The sequence below is a fragment of the Simochromis diagramma genome, unplaced genomic scaffold (assembly GCF_900408965.1).
Source record: "Simochromis diagramma unplaced genomic scaffold, fSimDia1.1 OVJJ01000413.1, whole genome shotgun sequence".
NCBI classification, from domain to species: Eukaryota; Metazoa; Chordata; class Actinopteri; order Cichliformes; family Cichlidae; genus Simochromis; species Simochromis diagramma.
In genome coordinates this window covers 2,301,681-2,316,994 of record NW_024386948.1, presented here as the reverse complement: position 1 = coordinate 2,316,994, position 15,314 = coordinate 2,301,681, and the positions used below count along the sequence as shown (strand labels likewise).

Here is a 15,314-nt window from a genome sequence, read left to right as displayed (position 1 = left end):
TGGTGATCTCAAGAGACTGTAGATCAAATGTTCAAGCTGTTATTATGACCTATAGTTAACGCTTCAAGTAGAAGTACAGTGCATTACTGGTGTCAACCTCACATGGTTAAAAGAAAGAAAAAAAAAACACGTAGTGTTTGAATTATCACAGTATTCATCATATGGCACCCATGGCCTCCTCAAACTGTCTCAAGTAATTCTGGTTGTATTTGTTTTGCATGTATGTCAAGAGGTGTCCGATCCAGATTGCATGATTTTAGTGCCAAGCATGAACAGACAAGGATACAGCTGGTGACTTGAAATTGAAATAACATTAAATTGAATAGAGGGCTCAGAAGAGGCAACCTTATGCTTTCAGGGAAGTGTACCGCTGCACCTGGACCCTGTGTTTGTGCGCGTCACTAGGCATGTAATCTTTCTAAATATGAATAATGTTGAATTTTTAGACAAGAGACATGATTTTTGGTACCATAAGCTTTCTGGTTCCCAAGCCAGTGTACTCCTAGTGCAAATTCCAAGCCCAGATAAATGGAGAGGGTAGAGTCAGGAAGAGCATCTGGCATTAAATCTTTACGAAACATGTGGATCGTGAGTAAGATTGCTATACTGTATTAGTTGGGGTCTGGGTTAACAATGACTGCGATCGATGCTGTTGAGCTGGAGGGTACCAGTGGAAACTGTGCTAGCGTTGGCTGAAGAAAACCCGGAGCAGAGGAAGCAAGGGATAGGATTAGAAGGGAGATGAACCACTGTGGCATTATTTGCCTCCTTTTAGCGCAGCAGCTGAAAACAGGAATAGGGAAACAGTGTAACACTTTAAAATAAAGCCAACAACTAAGGGCATGAAAAAAGAAATGATTACACTGAAAGTAACTTTAAGTAATTTAGCAGAAAAACAAAAGATATTGTCCCATCTTACATTATATGCTGTACTTTTTGGGGCAAGTGGTGTAATATGGGGTGAATGAAGGTCACTGAGGTTTTTTTTTTTTAGGTTTCAGGGTTTTAAAAAACATATTTGTTTAATATTCATTATGTTGATGTGTATGATGGATATTCAATTATTCAACTTTAGCAATATAAATGTGATACCGACTGTTCTCTCTGACCAACTAACAAGAAAAAAACCCCCATAAATGCTCATAATTTTCACTATGTAATGACAAAACCAAATCTAACTTATTATTTTTTATAACCTTTCACAATCAATGTATAACTTTCAAAAAGAGTCTACGGGGAAGGTGTGTCTACTTTCTTGGAAAATAGCTGGAAAATAGATGTTTTTATGGAAAATTACCAAGAAATCTTTTCTGGTAGAAAACCCAGAATTTAGGCACTACTTCAAATTAATTAATCACTACTTGAATTAAGTGTTACTAAAAACAGCTGCCAGAGGGGGGAAACTGAAATCTTGACCCAGGTGTCCATTGGCTTCACAGAAGCCCACAAAATACTGGCAGCTGCTCCCCAGACGCTAACCAGCAAGTTCCCAAACAGATAAGAGCGTGGCTGGGAGCAAGAGAAGCATAATCTCGACACCCATTTAATTCTTAGCAAACATTTTAAAAGGAAAATATGTTGAAACCATCCGTGGCAGTAAAAGGTGACGTATCAATTGATTGTAGCCAGCTGTCCTAACAGTCACAGAAAAATGATATTGCATACGTTTTAAAGATTATGAAAGGTCAAATCTATAGAAAAGACAACAGAGAATGAAATGCATGCTGTTACCGTGTAACCATGCCTTCATGTTTTATGCATGTCTCAGTTTAGCAGATCGTGAATGTAGATTTGTGTAAATATTCTCTCACTTACGCCAATCAAACCATGGCCAGTGACCTTGTGTGACTCCACCTGTACACTGAAATCGCAACTCGGTGCAGAAGCACAGGTGCAAATGCCAAACATGCATTTAAAACACAGAGATGTGTAATATCGTACTTGCGAGCTCAAATTAAGAGAACATTTTATTTAAATCTAGCACTTTTCCACCGTGTCCCTCTCTCACCTGTCTGCCTGATTCTGCTGCTGGGTCTGTGAAGCAGGCGGAGCTCTGGACTTGTTCACCTTGGCGTAGAGCCCGTCGATGTCCTCGAAGGGCGCCTGCTGCGGGCCGGACACCCCGGCTGGTACTGCGGGGGAGGGCGTACGGCTGATGTACGACTGCGGCGAGGGCGGCTGGCGGAAGTTGTTGATGCGAGCGTAGTTTGGGTCGCTGTCATCGTCCTCCACGTCAGGGAGGGAGGACGGGTCAGGGGTGGCGGGGCCGGATTGGACCTCGGCGTAACGCGGGTCGAAGCTGTCAGCAAGGAGGAGAGGCGTTACACAGGAGCACAGGCGCAGCAAAAATACACGTTTTACACATTTTCCCTGTGATTCTTCTTCTGTGACAGACATTCGGCTGAGCAGTTGTTATGGAGGAGCAGGTGGGCGCATCAGAGCTGTCAGGTAAGATGCCAATCGCAGCACTTTACTACTGTGACAAATGCTGGTCTATTATTATTCTACTGTACATGTTGTAAGCCGCTCTGTTATCACACCCTCGACTATGAAATAATAATAAAACAACAACACACAGAATGTCAATTTTTTGGTTGTTGTTGGGGTTTTTTTGTGATTCATACCCATCTCTGTCATCGGGGATCCTGTCCAGCTCCTCCTCACTCAGTGCCTCCAGTTTGCTCTTTGAAGCTTTTGCTGCATCTTTGCTCTTGTCTTCCTTCTTCTTGCCAAACCTGGAAACGACAAGAGGGTGAATTTGATCATCTCAAAGCCTCAGGCAGATAAAACCGTGGTGCTCTTATTCTGAAAGGACGGTTTATGGGCTTTAGTATCCTTTTGGAGACTTTAATGATGAAACAACACACTTCACTCAGTTAACAGAGCATGCACGAGTTGATGAAAGAGGCGGAGAGGCTCACACAACATGAAAACACCACACACACTCTTCACTTTGCATCAGCTTTCCAAATCTGCTAGACAAACTCATTGTAACTCCTGTGCGTTCATTAGCGGCTGTGCCTGGAAAAAGACTGCTTAATGATAGATACGGTTATAATGTCACAGCAGGAACTGACAATCCTCACTTTGTGTGTGTGTGTGTGTGTGTGTGGGCAAATGCAGAAAAAAAAAGGCGCAGAGCTGTCATGTAGCATATGGAGTATGAATATTTTAACATTTTGTTCAATAAAATAGCTGTTACACCGCAGCAGTGTGTTATCCTTTCCTTATCAACTCTGCCATTACGACCATCATCATCATTATCATTCTGCAGTCTTATTCTCTCGTTTTCGCAGGCAGAACATACTCGTCGCCACCTCTCTTCGACTTACAATGAATCTCGTCTTCGCGCTTTCAAGAAATTAACTGAGCCTTTTGCTCTAAATATTTCATATTCTTCCACCTCTCTTTCACATCGTCGTTCTCGCCGAGCCCGCCACCCTCTCCCTCGCTCTTTTTCTCTCGCCGCCTCCGTCTCACCCGCCAACCCGCTTCTCTTTTTCTCTCTCTCACCCTCTCCTTCCCTCTGAGCTCCCGCTGAGCCAATCTAATGTCTGTGTTTATCTCATTAACAGCGAGGCACTTCTCATTACTGCTACAGGCAGATACGTGGCCTGAATGGTAACCCGCTGGCCTGGCCAAGTGGAAACCTGGACAGGGATGCCACATTGGCCTGGCACCATCCTGCAAACCAATTAGAGTTGTTTTTTAGCTAATCTACCCGCTTCACTTGTACCTGTGTGGGTGACTGCTGCCAAAAGCAGGTCAGATATTCACATTGCTCGAGTTTTACTGTGAAAGATGAAAATAGAGACGCCAAATCAAATCATTTTCTCTTGATGTGCACAGTTTGTACTCACGAGGTCGTAAACTCATAGGATTACCTACTTTAACATGACATTTAAACTCAACTCGATTGATATTTCTTTGTGCTCGTGTAACATTTTTTTGCTTTTTATGAGCTTTATCATTCTAAACAGCCATAAAGCCGGTTTCCTACAGCACACACAGATGGCCTCGATAAGCACTGCTATGCTAATTCCTAGCACATAAACATGCCACTCTTTAATCAGAATATTGCAGCTTTTGTCCACGTAACCTGCCTTCACCACTAATTCCGTCTCTGGACAGGACTCTCACATTAGCTCTGTTAAAATTTAGCGATCCAATCAGTAGCAAACACATCCTACTGGGCCTTCAATGGTGCACTATACTGAGGAGTGATCCAAATGAGCGTTTCAACTCCCCAGAGTCAGACTGTCAACACTGACTTGTGCTGTAACATACTGATGCAACTGAGGGACAACCTTCCTCATGTACAGCATGAAATTCAAGGTAAAATGCGGCCACTCTGACACACGGGTTGATCCAGCTCTCAGTGGAGATGTGAATGTACATGTGGTCCGAACGGGACTAATCTTAAAAATAGCACAAGTGCCAGCGGCCACATTTAATCAAGTAGGATTTGCATTTGTTTAAGTGCAGAATTTCAGATTGGACCTTGTATAAAACTAATAAAAGAGTACTAAGATTAAACTTAAAATATTCAGTTTTTTGATAAAGCTTACAGTTGGGGCTGGATCAGGTGACCCTGAACCATCCCATAATTATGCTGCTACAGGCTCAGAACTTCCTGTGACTCACCTCTTTTCACTCCCCAGGGGTTTTTCCTTCTCCCACATTCTATGTTTTATCTCCATACACATCCTTTATTCTTTCCTCTTTCCCCTCACACCTTAACCCAGGGGTGTTGAACTCCAGGCCTCGAGGGCTGGTGTCCTGCAGGTTTTAGATATCACCGTGGGTCAACACACCTGAATCAAATGATTAGTTCATTACCAGGCTTCTGGAGAACTTCAAGACATGTTGAGGAGGTCATTTAGCCATTTAAATCAGCTGTGTTGGATCAAGGACACATCTAAAACCTGCAGGATACCGGCCCTCGAGGCCTGGAGTTTGACACCTTTGCCTTAACGGATCACACCAGAAGACCGCAACTCCCTAAACCTGGTTCTGGTGGAGGTTTCTTCCTGTTAAAAGGGAGTTTTTCCTTCTCACCATCACCTAGTTGTTGCTCACAGCTACTGAATGCTGCAGGGTCTTTAACTTGCAGTGTAAAGGACCTTGAAGCGACAGTTGTTGGGATTTGGCACTACATAAATAAACCTGAGGTGAAGTGAACTGAATTAATTTACGTAGGATTGTTTTACTACTGCTTGGTAAACCGCTTTCATCTGTGAAACTCAGCACCATCTGTAATAGTGATTTTTGGCTGACTCGACCTCTTCTCAAGGACCAGTAATTTGTCACACCTGTAGCTTGGAACAAATTCCATGTTTGTCATTTATATTAGGTCAAGAAAAGGAGTGACCTCGTGCAACTTCAGTGTTGTTCTACTCAGCCTAAGCAAAGCAGGGGTCTAATGGACCAGAATAAGTGGAAACACTTGTGTGGCTATGAAGGATCTGTAGGGCAGAGCCCATTATCTCCTTGACTCGACAAAAGTCATGGAAGGCATTACACTGCAGTATTCAGAGGCAGAGCAGCTGGAGCCGTGGCGGGTAAACTGAGCCTGATGTGCAAAATGTGTAGCGTTCCCCTTTAAGCAACACTGGCAGAGTTTCACACTGATCTTTGAGCTGTTTTGGGAAGTTTAAAATCTGTCATCTGCAACATCCGTGTTTTATTTTTATTTTTCTTTCGGCGATATCGCGGATGCTAAGCCCCTGCTGCTGTAATGTTTTTCCACCTCTCTTCCTAGAGATCACTTGCCACAGAAACAGTGTGGGCGCTGCTGCAGCATCTTTTTTCTCCCCTACAGATTTTTTTTTTTTTTTTTTTTACTTGGAACTATTTTGATTTTGATTTTCTAAGCACTCCCACATTATGCAGGAGCCAAAAGCAGACTAGCAATTACCTCAGCGATAACCATATAAAAATCAGCATCGTCAGAAAAGAAATATCAGCGCTGTTCATCTTCTATGCATCAGTAGACATATAATTATATTACACATAAATATATGATTATCGAAATCCCAGGTTTAGTCGGCCGAGCAGTTTGCTAGATTCACACCCCCACCCCTCCCAGCCCGCCCACACACACACACACACACACACACACACACACACACACACACACACACACACACACACACACACACACACACACACAAAGCGCCTTAATCAACATTCTGAGGGGGCAGAGGTCCTCAGTTGGACCCATCATTATATCTGCATTAATTAGGAAAGCTTCTTCTTCTCACTGTATTGTCTGAGAAAAGATGGGAAGAAAAAGAAAGAGGGTGGCACAGAACAGGGGTGGGACTCCCAATTAGAGACGTCTACCTTTCCCATCACCTTATGCGTTGTTCATCACCAAACATCCCCCCATCGTTTCCCTATTGCTATGAAACTAATGTCTGCTTCTCTTTTCTCTCTCTCTGTTTTTTTAATTACTTTCTTTTTTTGTTGTGGTTTGTTTTTTTAAGCTTCCTCTGTATAGCGCCGGTTTTGCTCTGTCACTGGTTCTGAAATGTGACAGTTAATTTCCTGTTGCGTGCGAGAATGAAGCTGGATAAAAATGTGAAAATGCACCAGCACATTTAAAGACAAAGAACCTACAAAAAAAAAAAAAAAAGAAAAGCTCTATGAGCACAAATAACACAGACACAGAGACACAGACACACACACACACACACACACACACACACACACACACACACACACACAGCAGTAAACTAGAAATAAACAGATTGTTCACAAAAAACAGGTAAGCGGCTGCACACACTAAAGAAGACAGCATATACATCAACAGAGGTAACGAAGACACAGTAACTCTGCAGGGAACTGCAAACAGTCTCATGGAATAGGACATCTCATTAACTTAGCATTATCTACCTACACAACCACTCCATCAAACTCTCATTAGAGAAAAGTAGGGGGTCCTTGTGAGTCAGGCTGCTCTGGTGTCCCATTTAATACACTCCCCACTGACACAGGAGTTACTGGGAACCATTATTAGGATGTCGTTGTCATTATTAACCCGCCGCTCCCACAGCCGCCCTGGGATCACCTTGGCAGGCCTGGGACGGTGAGAGGAGATGATGTTGCCTGTTTGTCACTATATATAAAGTACGGTATATTTGTCATGGAGTAATTTTGAAATGTTTGTCTTAAAAAGTTGGTTTTCTTTGACAAGCAGCTAATGCTTCACAAAGGCCTTTCCTCTTTTTTCTTCTTCTTCTCCACTTTGCAGCATCCTAATTTGGACAAACGTTGCAGTGAAATTAACTCATGGTTCAGCAAGACATACTGGACAAGTTCATGCTCCCAACTTTGTGGGAACAGTTTGGGGATGGCCCCTTCCTGTTCCGACATGACTGCACACCAGTACACAAAGCGAGGTCTGTAAAGACATGGATGAGCACATTTGGTGTGGAAGAACTTGACTGGCCTGCACAGAGTCCTGACCTTAACCCGATAAAACAGCTTTGGGATGAATTAGAGCAGAGACTGTGAGTCAGGCCTTCACCTCCAACATCAGTGTCTGACCTCACAAATGCATTTCTCTAGGAATCGCCAAAGATTCCCATAAACACTCCTAAGCCTTGTGGAAACCAGAAGAGTTAAAGCTGTTATAGCTGCAAAGGGAGGGCTGCCATCATGTTTAAAACGTGTGTGAAGACAGACAGGCAAATAAATCCTATAAATAATTGTATATTTATGCACCAAAAACTTTCCTCTTTTTACTTCTTCTTATGGTTTCCCTAAATTTCATGTGAAAAACCTTAGTCAGGCATAACAGATGATGACTAGTGCACTTTGCAAAACTGACACCCTAATTCGGACCAAAAGCAGTCAGCTAGGTGCGCCAGGATCTCAGCTGGTAAGAAACTATAGTGACTGTAATTACTACAGCAACTGTCATTCTCATTACTGTGGAAGAGAGGGGGAAGAGGCGTAAGAGCTCAGTTAGCCATCCTCTAATGAGGCTCTATATGTAACACTAGGATCACAGCTATCCTGGGTGGTGATGTCACCAACCTGACCTGTGCAATTAAAGCTCTAGGATGGAGGAAAAGGGCCAAAGGGAGCAAAAAGAGCTTGCTCCATCGGATAAATCGTTATATAGGATTTCTTTAACATCTATCTCAAATTACTGCAACAAACTAGAAATCTCATTTAGAGCAGCTTTAGATCTTAACGTTTTCCGTTTAAATAAAATCATCTCTTTACTTCCATTCTCAGCATTAAGGCTTCTTTGTTCTCTGCAATTGTGACAACAACTCTGATGGTGTGCAGTTGTGTGTAATCTTAATAAGCTTTCCTAACGTGGTGCAACAGGGAGCCAGTGGGTGGTTGGTTATCGCCAGGCATAACGAGGGATGTGAGAATGCTGTCTGCTAGCACCGTGGGTGTGTGTGTGGGCCCGTGTGGAGGAAGCCATGTTTTCACAAGGAGGACAAGGATTTAATTGACGCGTGTGCATGTGCACATTACGTGTGTGTGCTCACACGCTTGCAGGCTTGATGATACTTGTGAACACCTTGCCATTCCACATTTGAGTTGAAGCGCGCGCACGCACACTCACACAGAGACACGCTAAAGCATCACACACAACGGCAGAGCGCTGCGGCTCATCACTGCGACAAAGGTGGTTTAGCATTCTGTCTACAGAGGAAACAGATTAAAGAGAGAAGAGGAGCAAGGAAGATAAAAACAACTAAATGAGTCCAGAAGAAAGGAAGAAAAACTACTAATACAATATCTGTATAAAACTTTAAAAACAAACAATCAAGATTTACAGCGATAAAAGCAAATGGAAACATTCTGATAATGAAAGAACCCACTGGAACAGAACAAAATGGGTAAAACGAGTAAAGTTAAACATTAAAAATTCAAGTCTGGTAAAGTCAAGTAAATAAATGAACAAGTTTAATCATTATAGCTCGACAAATAATACTTTTAGCTTCAACTTCAGCAAATCCTTTTTCTTAGGATCTGGTCGCACGGGCCCCTGGTAACCGCTGGTTTTAGGGAAAAAATGAGTTTTCCCCAACTGGTTGGCGAGTAGCTGCAGGACGTTGCTAGCTGTTGCAAGATAACATCTATCATAAGAAAGTATACAATACTGCACTGATAACCTCATTGCGATTGCTTTGGCTTCTAGCAAACACCCATAGTTAAAGAAAGAAGACGGCAGCTTTTCTACAAACACTTGCCAACTACCTGCTGAGTGGTTGCATGACTATGAAGAGTGTGATGCAAATGAAAACGGAGAATATTTCCCTTGAAAAGGTGTTAAAAGTTGTCCCTTACCGCTGAAACTAACATGTTTCAAAAGGTGAAACTTTTAGCTTAAAATGAAACGATTTCCTTTTACAGCTTGCGTCGCACTTTTTTAAGATTCACTACAGCTTGGAGAGCAAATCTAATAAAATTTGATGTCTTTGGTGACACTCCCTCTCCACAACCAACTTCAACTTGCAAAAGCCAGCAACCACTCACCAACCGGCTGGGGAATGCACATTTTTCTCTAGTGACTGAGGGTTGCTACAGGGTCACCAACTGATCTCTATGACTGCGTAACAGAGGCCTCATTGAAATAAGTCCTGCTCCTTAGAAGCCTGAACACAAGAACCGCATTCTCTCCAGTTTGAAGTCGAGATTGGAACAGCCCAAAAACATCAAGCTGGAGACCTCAAGCAGAAGTCACATACATGCCAACGGAAATATCAGGACACAAGAGAGGCACAGGCTTAAAACTGACCCTAAATAATACTAGCAGCAAATAATAAGACGCTAAACCTGATGCGATGCATTTTTGTCTCTACCAACATATGTTAGTATGTAACTATGGCCCCTCTGGACTGTTGGCTTTGCACATTCTGAGACTGAAAATCTTTGTCAGTGCAACATTTATGGGGTGAAGGTGGGTTGCAAAGCGGCTTGTTAAATGGAGTCCTATCTGAGATACATCGATTGGATGATTGTAAGGGTCTCAGCGGAGCCATCAGCTGATGTCGTCTGACACTGAGATCAGCTGATTGAGGCTCTTTGCATTAGTTCTGTCTGTCTTTGAGGTGAAAAAAGGTTGGAGGAGCCTTTACAGGGGAGGACTTATTTGACATTATATTTGATACTGCATCAGTTGAGGCTCCAAGGCTAGTTGGGCTTTTTTTATCTGTCTGGGGGGGGGGGGGAGTAAAGGATATATTACTGCGCTCTGCTACATGGAAGGAAGAATAAAGGGTAGAAAAGACTTTCTGTCAGAGGACAAACTTCAGAATGAGGCAACTTATGTCCTGTAAACATGTGCTCATCCCTGTTCTTCTTCATAGTGTGTATCTCTACGATAACTGCTTCCATACTTTAACCTTAACGTCTGAATATCCTCAAAGATTTCTGACTGAAAAAAGATTTTGTTAACACATAACAATAATCCTGTGTTGTGGAGTGATCTGCCATCTGGCTGGTACACTATTAAAATCCTTCTGTAAACAGGCGAGCATGTGAACAATGCCACTTATACGTGATGGTAAAACCATCACATGCATAGCATGCATTGTTTTCTAGTCTGTGTTGACTCGTAGCGTGTTACCACAAAAAATAATGATTTCTTGCAACAGGCTTGTTATGTCCTTTTCAATAACGAGGCTGCAGATAGCTCAGAGCAAGTGAGAAAACTGGCCAAATCCTATTCGCCCTGGAGAATAAGAGCAAGGTATAAAGAAGCAGAGTGGATAAAAAGAGAAAAGAAAGCGAGAGAAAGGCAGGAAAAAAAAAAAAAAAACAATGAGTAAGTAAGAAAAGAGGAATTAAATGAGCAAACCAGAAAAAGTGAGAGCCGGCTAAATAGCCCATCTGCCTGGGAGAATAAGCGAACAAGAAGGAGGCAGAGAAGAAAGAGAGAAAGACGAGAAAAAGTGAAAGAGAAGACGAGGGATGGATGTGTTAGCCAAAGCTCCTGTGAAAGTGCAGCTCGGCTGGGGAGGAATAAGGAGCTTAGGAATATATAGAGGGAATGCAGCTGCGTTCAGAGGCACAGGGAGAACAGTTAATCAGCCAAGCAGAAATGTTATCGCAGTAATTAGATTGCTCTGTATGTATTTGGAGAAGAGTGCACATATCTCAGTGGAGTTTTCAGTAAAGAAAGTAAAGGAGGGGAAAGATATGAGGCGAGTGAAAGAGAAACAAACTGAGAAGCAGACGGAGAGAGAGAAACAGGAGAGATGGGAAGAGGGGGGGGGAGATTAACAGAGCCGTGATGTAACACGGTGCCTTCTTCTCCTGTTCTGGCGAAGTGGCGCTGCTCAACAGTGAGACCCGTCGGAAAATATTTCAGGCTTCCAATAGACAGAATAGCACTGAGGGCAAAAAATAGACAACAAGTGCTCTTTAAAATTGGTGTGGTTTCCTTGTGGAAGTGAGGATCGGGCTACAAGTGGACTGCCGCCCAACGACGAGGTCACGTCAGGCCGCTGGAAGCTGGCTTTTGGCAGACAGCTAGGCCAGCCAATCCAGGCCTCTCTGAAGAGAGTCCCCACCTTTGCTCGATAATGAAAACAGCCAGCAGGCCATGAGCTTTCCCCACCGGGCGTAATTAAATCTATTTATCTGACTTTCCCTCCATATGCCTTGCACAGTACACCAGCAATTTGGCCCAAATCAGCTTCCATTGATGCCGGATACAAGCGCCGATAGGACTGGGATGAATCTGCAGCTAGATCCACCCAAGTGCTAATCGTAGTTAAAACAGCTTCATTTAGAAGGCATTAATAATGTAGGGAGGAAGATACAAGTAGAGGGTATAAGCTATCTTAATATTCAGTTCTTTAAAGTACTTTAGCTGAGCATCACAGCAGAAGATAATTCAAAGATCATGGAGTGAGGAAGGGCACAGGATGTAGCAAAGGAGAATAAAAGCTCAGTAGGACTTACGGACCAAAAGCAAGCCAGTAAACTGACTCTTGCATGAGAACGTTTTTCTACTTCGCAATGTCAAAGAAACTACGGTGTCGTCAACAAGCTGTAACGCAAGAGGAGGAGGAGCCGCCAAATTTCCTCTTCAAATGAGACTAATTTAACACCTAAAGGAGAGAGGATCCAGGCAGGCAGGTATGAACGCACAGCAAGTTGCTCTCAAGGGAGCAGAAAGCATATGGAAAGCTTGTCTTAATCAACGCCTGGACGGTCCTTCAAGCACTGATGCTTCAGTCAGACAATAAGTGATGAAGAGAGGGCGGGAAGAAGGTGCTAGGATAGAAGGAAATAGGAAAGGACTGAGAAAGGAAGGGTTGTCCAAGAAAAAGATGAAGAAGAAGAAGAAAAGAAAGAAAAAAAAGAGTGAGAAGGGATGCAAGCAAAAGTAAAAGGGAAAAGGATGAAGGGAGAGCAAACAGAGGAGATGGAGTGTAAAGTGCTGGAGTGCTGCGCCGTCCAGGGGCTGCCTGGTGAAATATGGGCTTCCCTTTAATTGTTTGCATTCTGATATGTGGCATATTTTAGCAATTCCACATAAAATCTGTCCCCCCCAGTAATTTGTCTTTTATTTCGCTCCCCACTTCTGTCAGGGAAACCATTCATATTTAACAAGACCACTGGGCTATACGCCTCATTTTCATACTCGGCCATTGTCTGGGCAGTACATTCAGCCAGTGCACTGACCTCTCCACTCTTTGTTGCACACATCACACACACGCATGCATGGACGCACGCACACATGCAATGAGATATAAACAGATTAAGATAATGAAAGCTAGGCACATTAGCATACACGGTCACAAAGCCTTTATCTTGCTTAGTTTGCATAATACTGCACTTAATCTGACTAGAATCACTGGTTTAGATGGTCAGTTCACACAAACTACAAATAAGAACTAACCATATCACTTGGTTTTTTTCCTTTCATGTTTTTGGTTTAAAGTTCTGTGGATTATTTTAACAGGTAGAGTCATTTTTAAAATCATAACTGTGGATGTTGTGGTTCAAACTGAGCATCAGAATGGGGAAGAAAGGTGATTTAAGTGACTTAAATCAAAAATGTAACTCAAATAGCCACTCATTGCAACCAAGGTACGCAGAAGAGCACCTCTGAATGCATCATACCTTGTAGCAGACACGCTACAGCAGCAGAAGACCACACCAGGTGCCACCCCTGCAACTGTGTGATGCTATGATGTCAACATGGACCAGAATCTCTTAGGAATGTTTCAAACGTTTAAAACTGCAAAAGCAAACAGTATGTCTTAGGTTTCAGGTTCACCATAGTAGGTAAAGAAGTTTCTGACAGGGTGATAGATTTAGATGAAAATCTACAGAAGTACTCTATTTGGCCAGTGGTCTGAAACCTGGCTTTTACTGGCCTAGGCAACAGAAGAACACACACATAGATTTAAACTCATTTTGAAAAGTTCCGGATGCTTTAAACCTGGATGAAAGTGAAAAATCTGTTTTAATACTCCTGGAAACCACCTGTGAACTTTGTGATTCATAGAAATTCTTCACATTTTCCAGCTGCAGGCTTGGAAGCAAAAAAAAGGCTAGGTCACCGTGACTCCACATGAGAGCCACTGGCAGACTGAGAAAGGTTAGACTACTGGCTCCTCTGGCCCTCCACACATCCTCATACAAGAAACACTTAACCTTCTTGGTGTGCAAAGCAGAGGTCGTGCTCTGAGTGTATTTTAGTGGGAGATACGCGGTAGAGGGGAATAAGGAAACCCTCAAGTAAAGAGGAATACTTGTGCGCTTGTGTGTTCTTGAATGTGTCTGTCATTAGCACATTAAATGACAGAGGAAGTCCATCCATCACACATGGCATGGCTGGAGAGGACATAACCGCCAGTGGAGGTGTAATCACTTCCTGGCGCCCGATGCTTTGAGCACATGTACGTCCAGGAGTTGGTAAGATCACATGCTAATTGGTCGTGACTGTTTCCTGTGGCCTCGTTGAGACCTTTAATTGGCCGGTGAGTGATGGGCAGCTGGCTGGTGAGATGCCGCTGAGCCGTCTGGATGATTCGAATGCGTCTGTGCTTCGAAAGGCCCGTCCCTCGGGGTCAATTCAAATGTCATAACTCGACGGGGACTGATGGATCGTGAAAGCGATCAACGCAAATGGAAGCCTCGTCTCACTGTCTCATTTTGTAATTACCGTGTGGCCAATATTTCTCAGAACAAATGTGGGTATTGTGTTCCTGAGCCGGATGACTCACTCAGACTTTACCAGTCGAAAGAAAGAAAAAAGAAAAATAGGGCTTCGCTCCTAATGAGAACACAGCTATTTGAAAACAGTGACAGCAACTCTATTGGCTGGCAGAACTGCAGAGAACATTATAGAGTAATTAGTTCTCTGAAGATTGCTTCTTATGTAACATAGGGTGTAACATACTAATGAACAATAATAATAAAAAAAAACTTATCTGAATAAAAGAGTATACACCCGGTGGCCTCCAAACTTCCCAGGGAAAATCTGGAGGTAAACAAGTTGTTCAGAAGCCTATAAATAAAGTAATTAATTCCTCAACTGCTCCACTGGAGCTCCTTCACGGTCAAGCTGCAAAGGAGTGAGTCGGCATCCTCGCCTCACCCCTCCCCTACCCGCCCAACACCAGAGCTGTAAATAAGAGAGGGAGAGAGAGCGGCTCTGAGCCAAAACGCTCTGGTTGGAGGCAGGTGTAGCCGGGCTATGAAAAACAAGAAACATAAAAAGCTTTTCGTGTGAGAAGAGAAGGGGAGATTTCAAGGGGAAGGCGAGTCAAGGGGAAGCGTTGTAGCGACAGAAAAAGGGAGCGAGGAGAACGGCGGGAAGGAACGGCGGAGGCGCGTCGCGACTGCCCCCTTTATCAGCTGATATATATGCATGAGGATTTCCTCATCATCTCCACTGTCAATTTCCCGTCCCTCTGATATTTGACTGACAGCTCGCATCAACACCAATAAACCTGCACATCATTTCAGGAAAAGCTGCCCATCGTGCTGAATGGAGGGGAGAAATGGAGGGAAAAAAGTTAATTTGTTTTCCCGCCAGCTGCCGACAGTGATAGCGTCCGCGTCTGTTTGCTTCCATGGCAAAGTTGTAAATTAGAATTGTGCCTCAGTACCAAGTACAGGAAGCTGCTTCTGCTGCGAGAAAGCTCATTTCCAACAACGGTAAAAAGTACTTGGCAGCTTTTTATATGTAGGGCGACCGGAGACTTACCGGAAGCAAATTGAGCACAATTCTGAATTATGACAAGAAAAATGAAATAGCTGTCATTTTAGGACTGCTTTTTCCTCTATGGAGGGTGATTCACTGGTTGTTGTTAGCAGTA

At 43.3% G+C, this 15,314-nt stretch overlaps 1 protein-coding gene across 2 annotated transcripts in view; it reads right to left on the bottom strand.

Moving 5' to 3' along the window:
- The window catches only part of pard3ba (par-3 family cell polarity regulator beta a), a 191,113-nt gene that overhangs the window by 51,333 nt on the left and 124,466 nt on the right, over positions 1-15,314 (bottom strand). For both annotated transcript variants that reach the window (XM_040038425.1, XM_040038424.1), the window contains exons 20-21: positions 2,625-2,735; positions 2,009-2,299 (exon numbers count right to left, since the gene is read on the bottom strand). In XM_040038425.1, the coding sequence (XP_039894359.1) occupies positions 2,009-2,299; positions 2,625-2,735 (402 nt within the window). The remainder of the gene's footprint in view (positions 1-2,008; positions 2,300-2,624; positions 2,736-15,314) is intronic.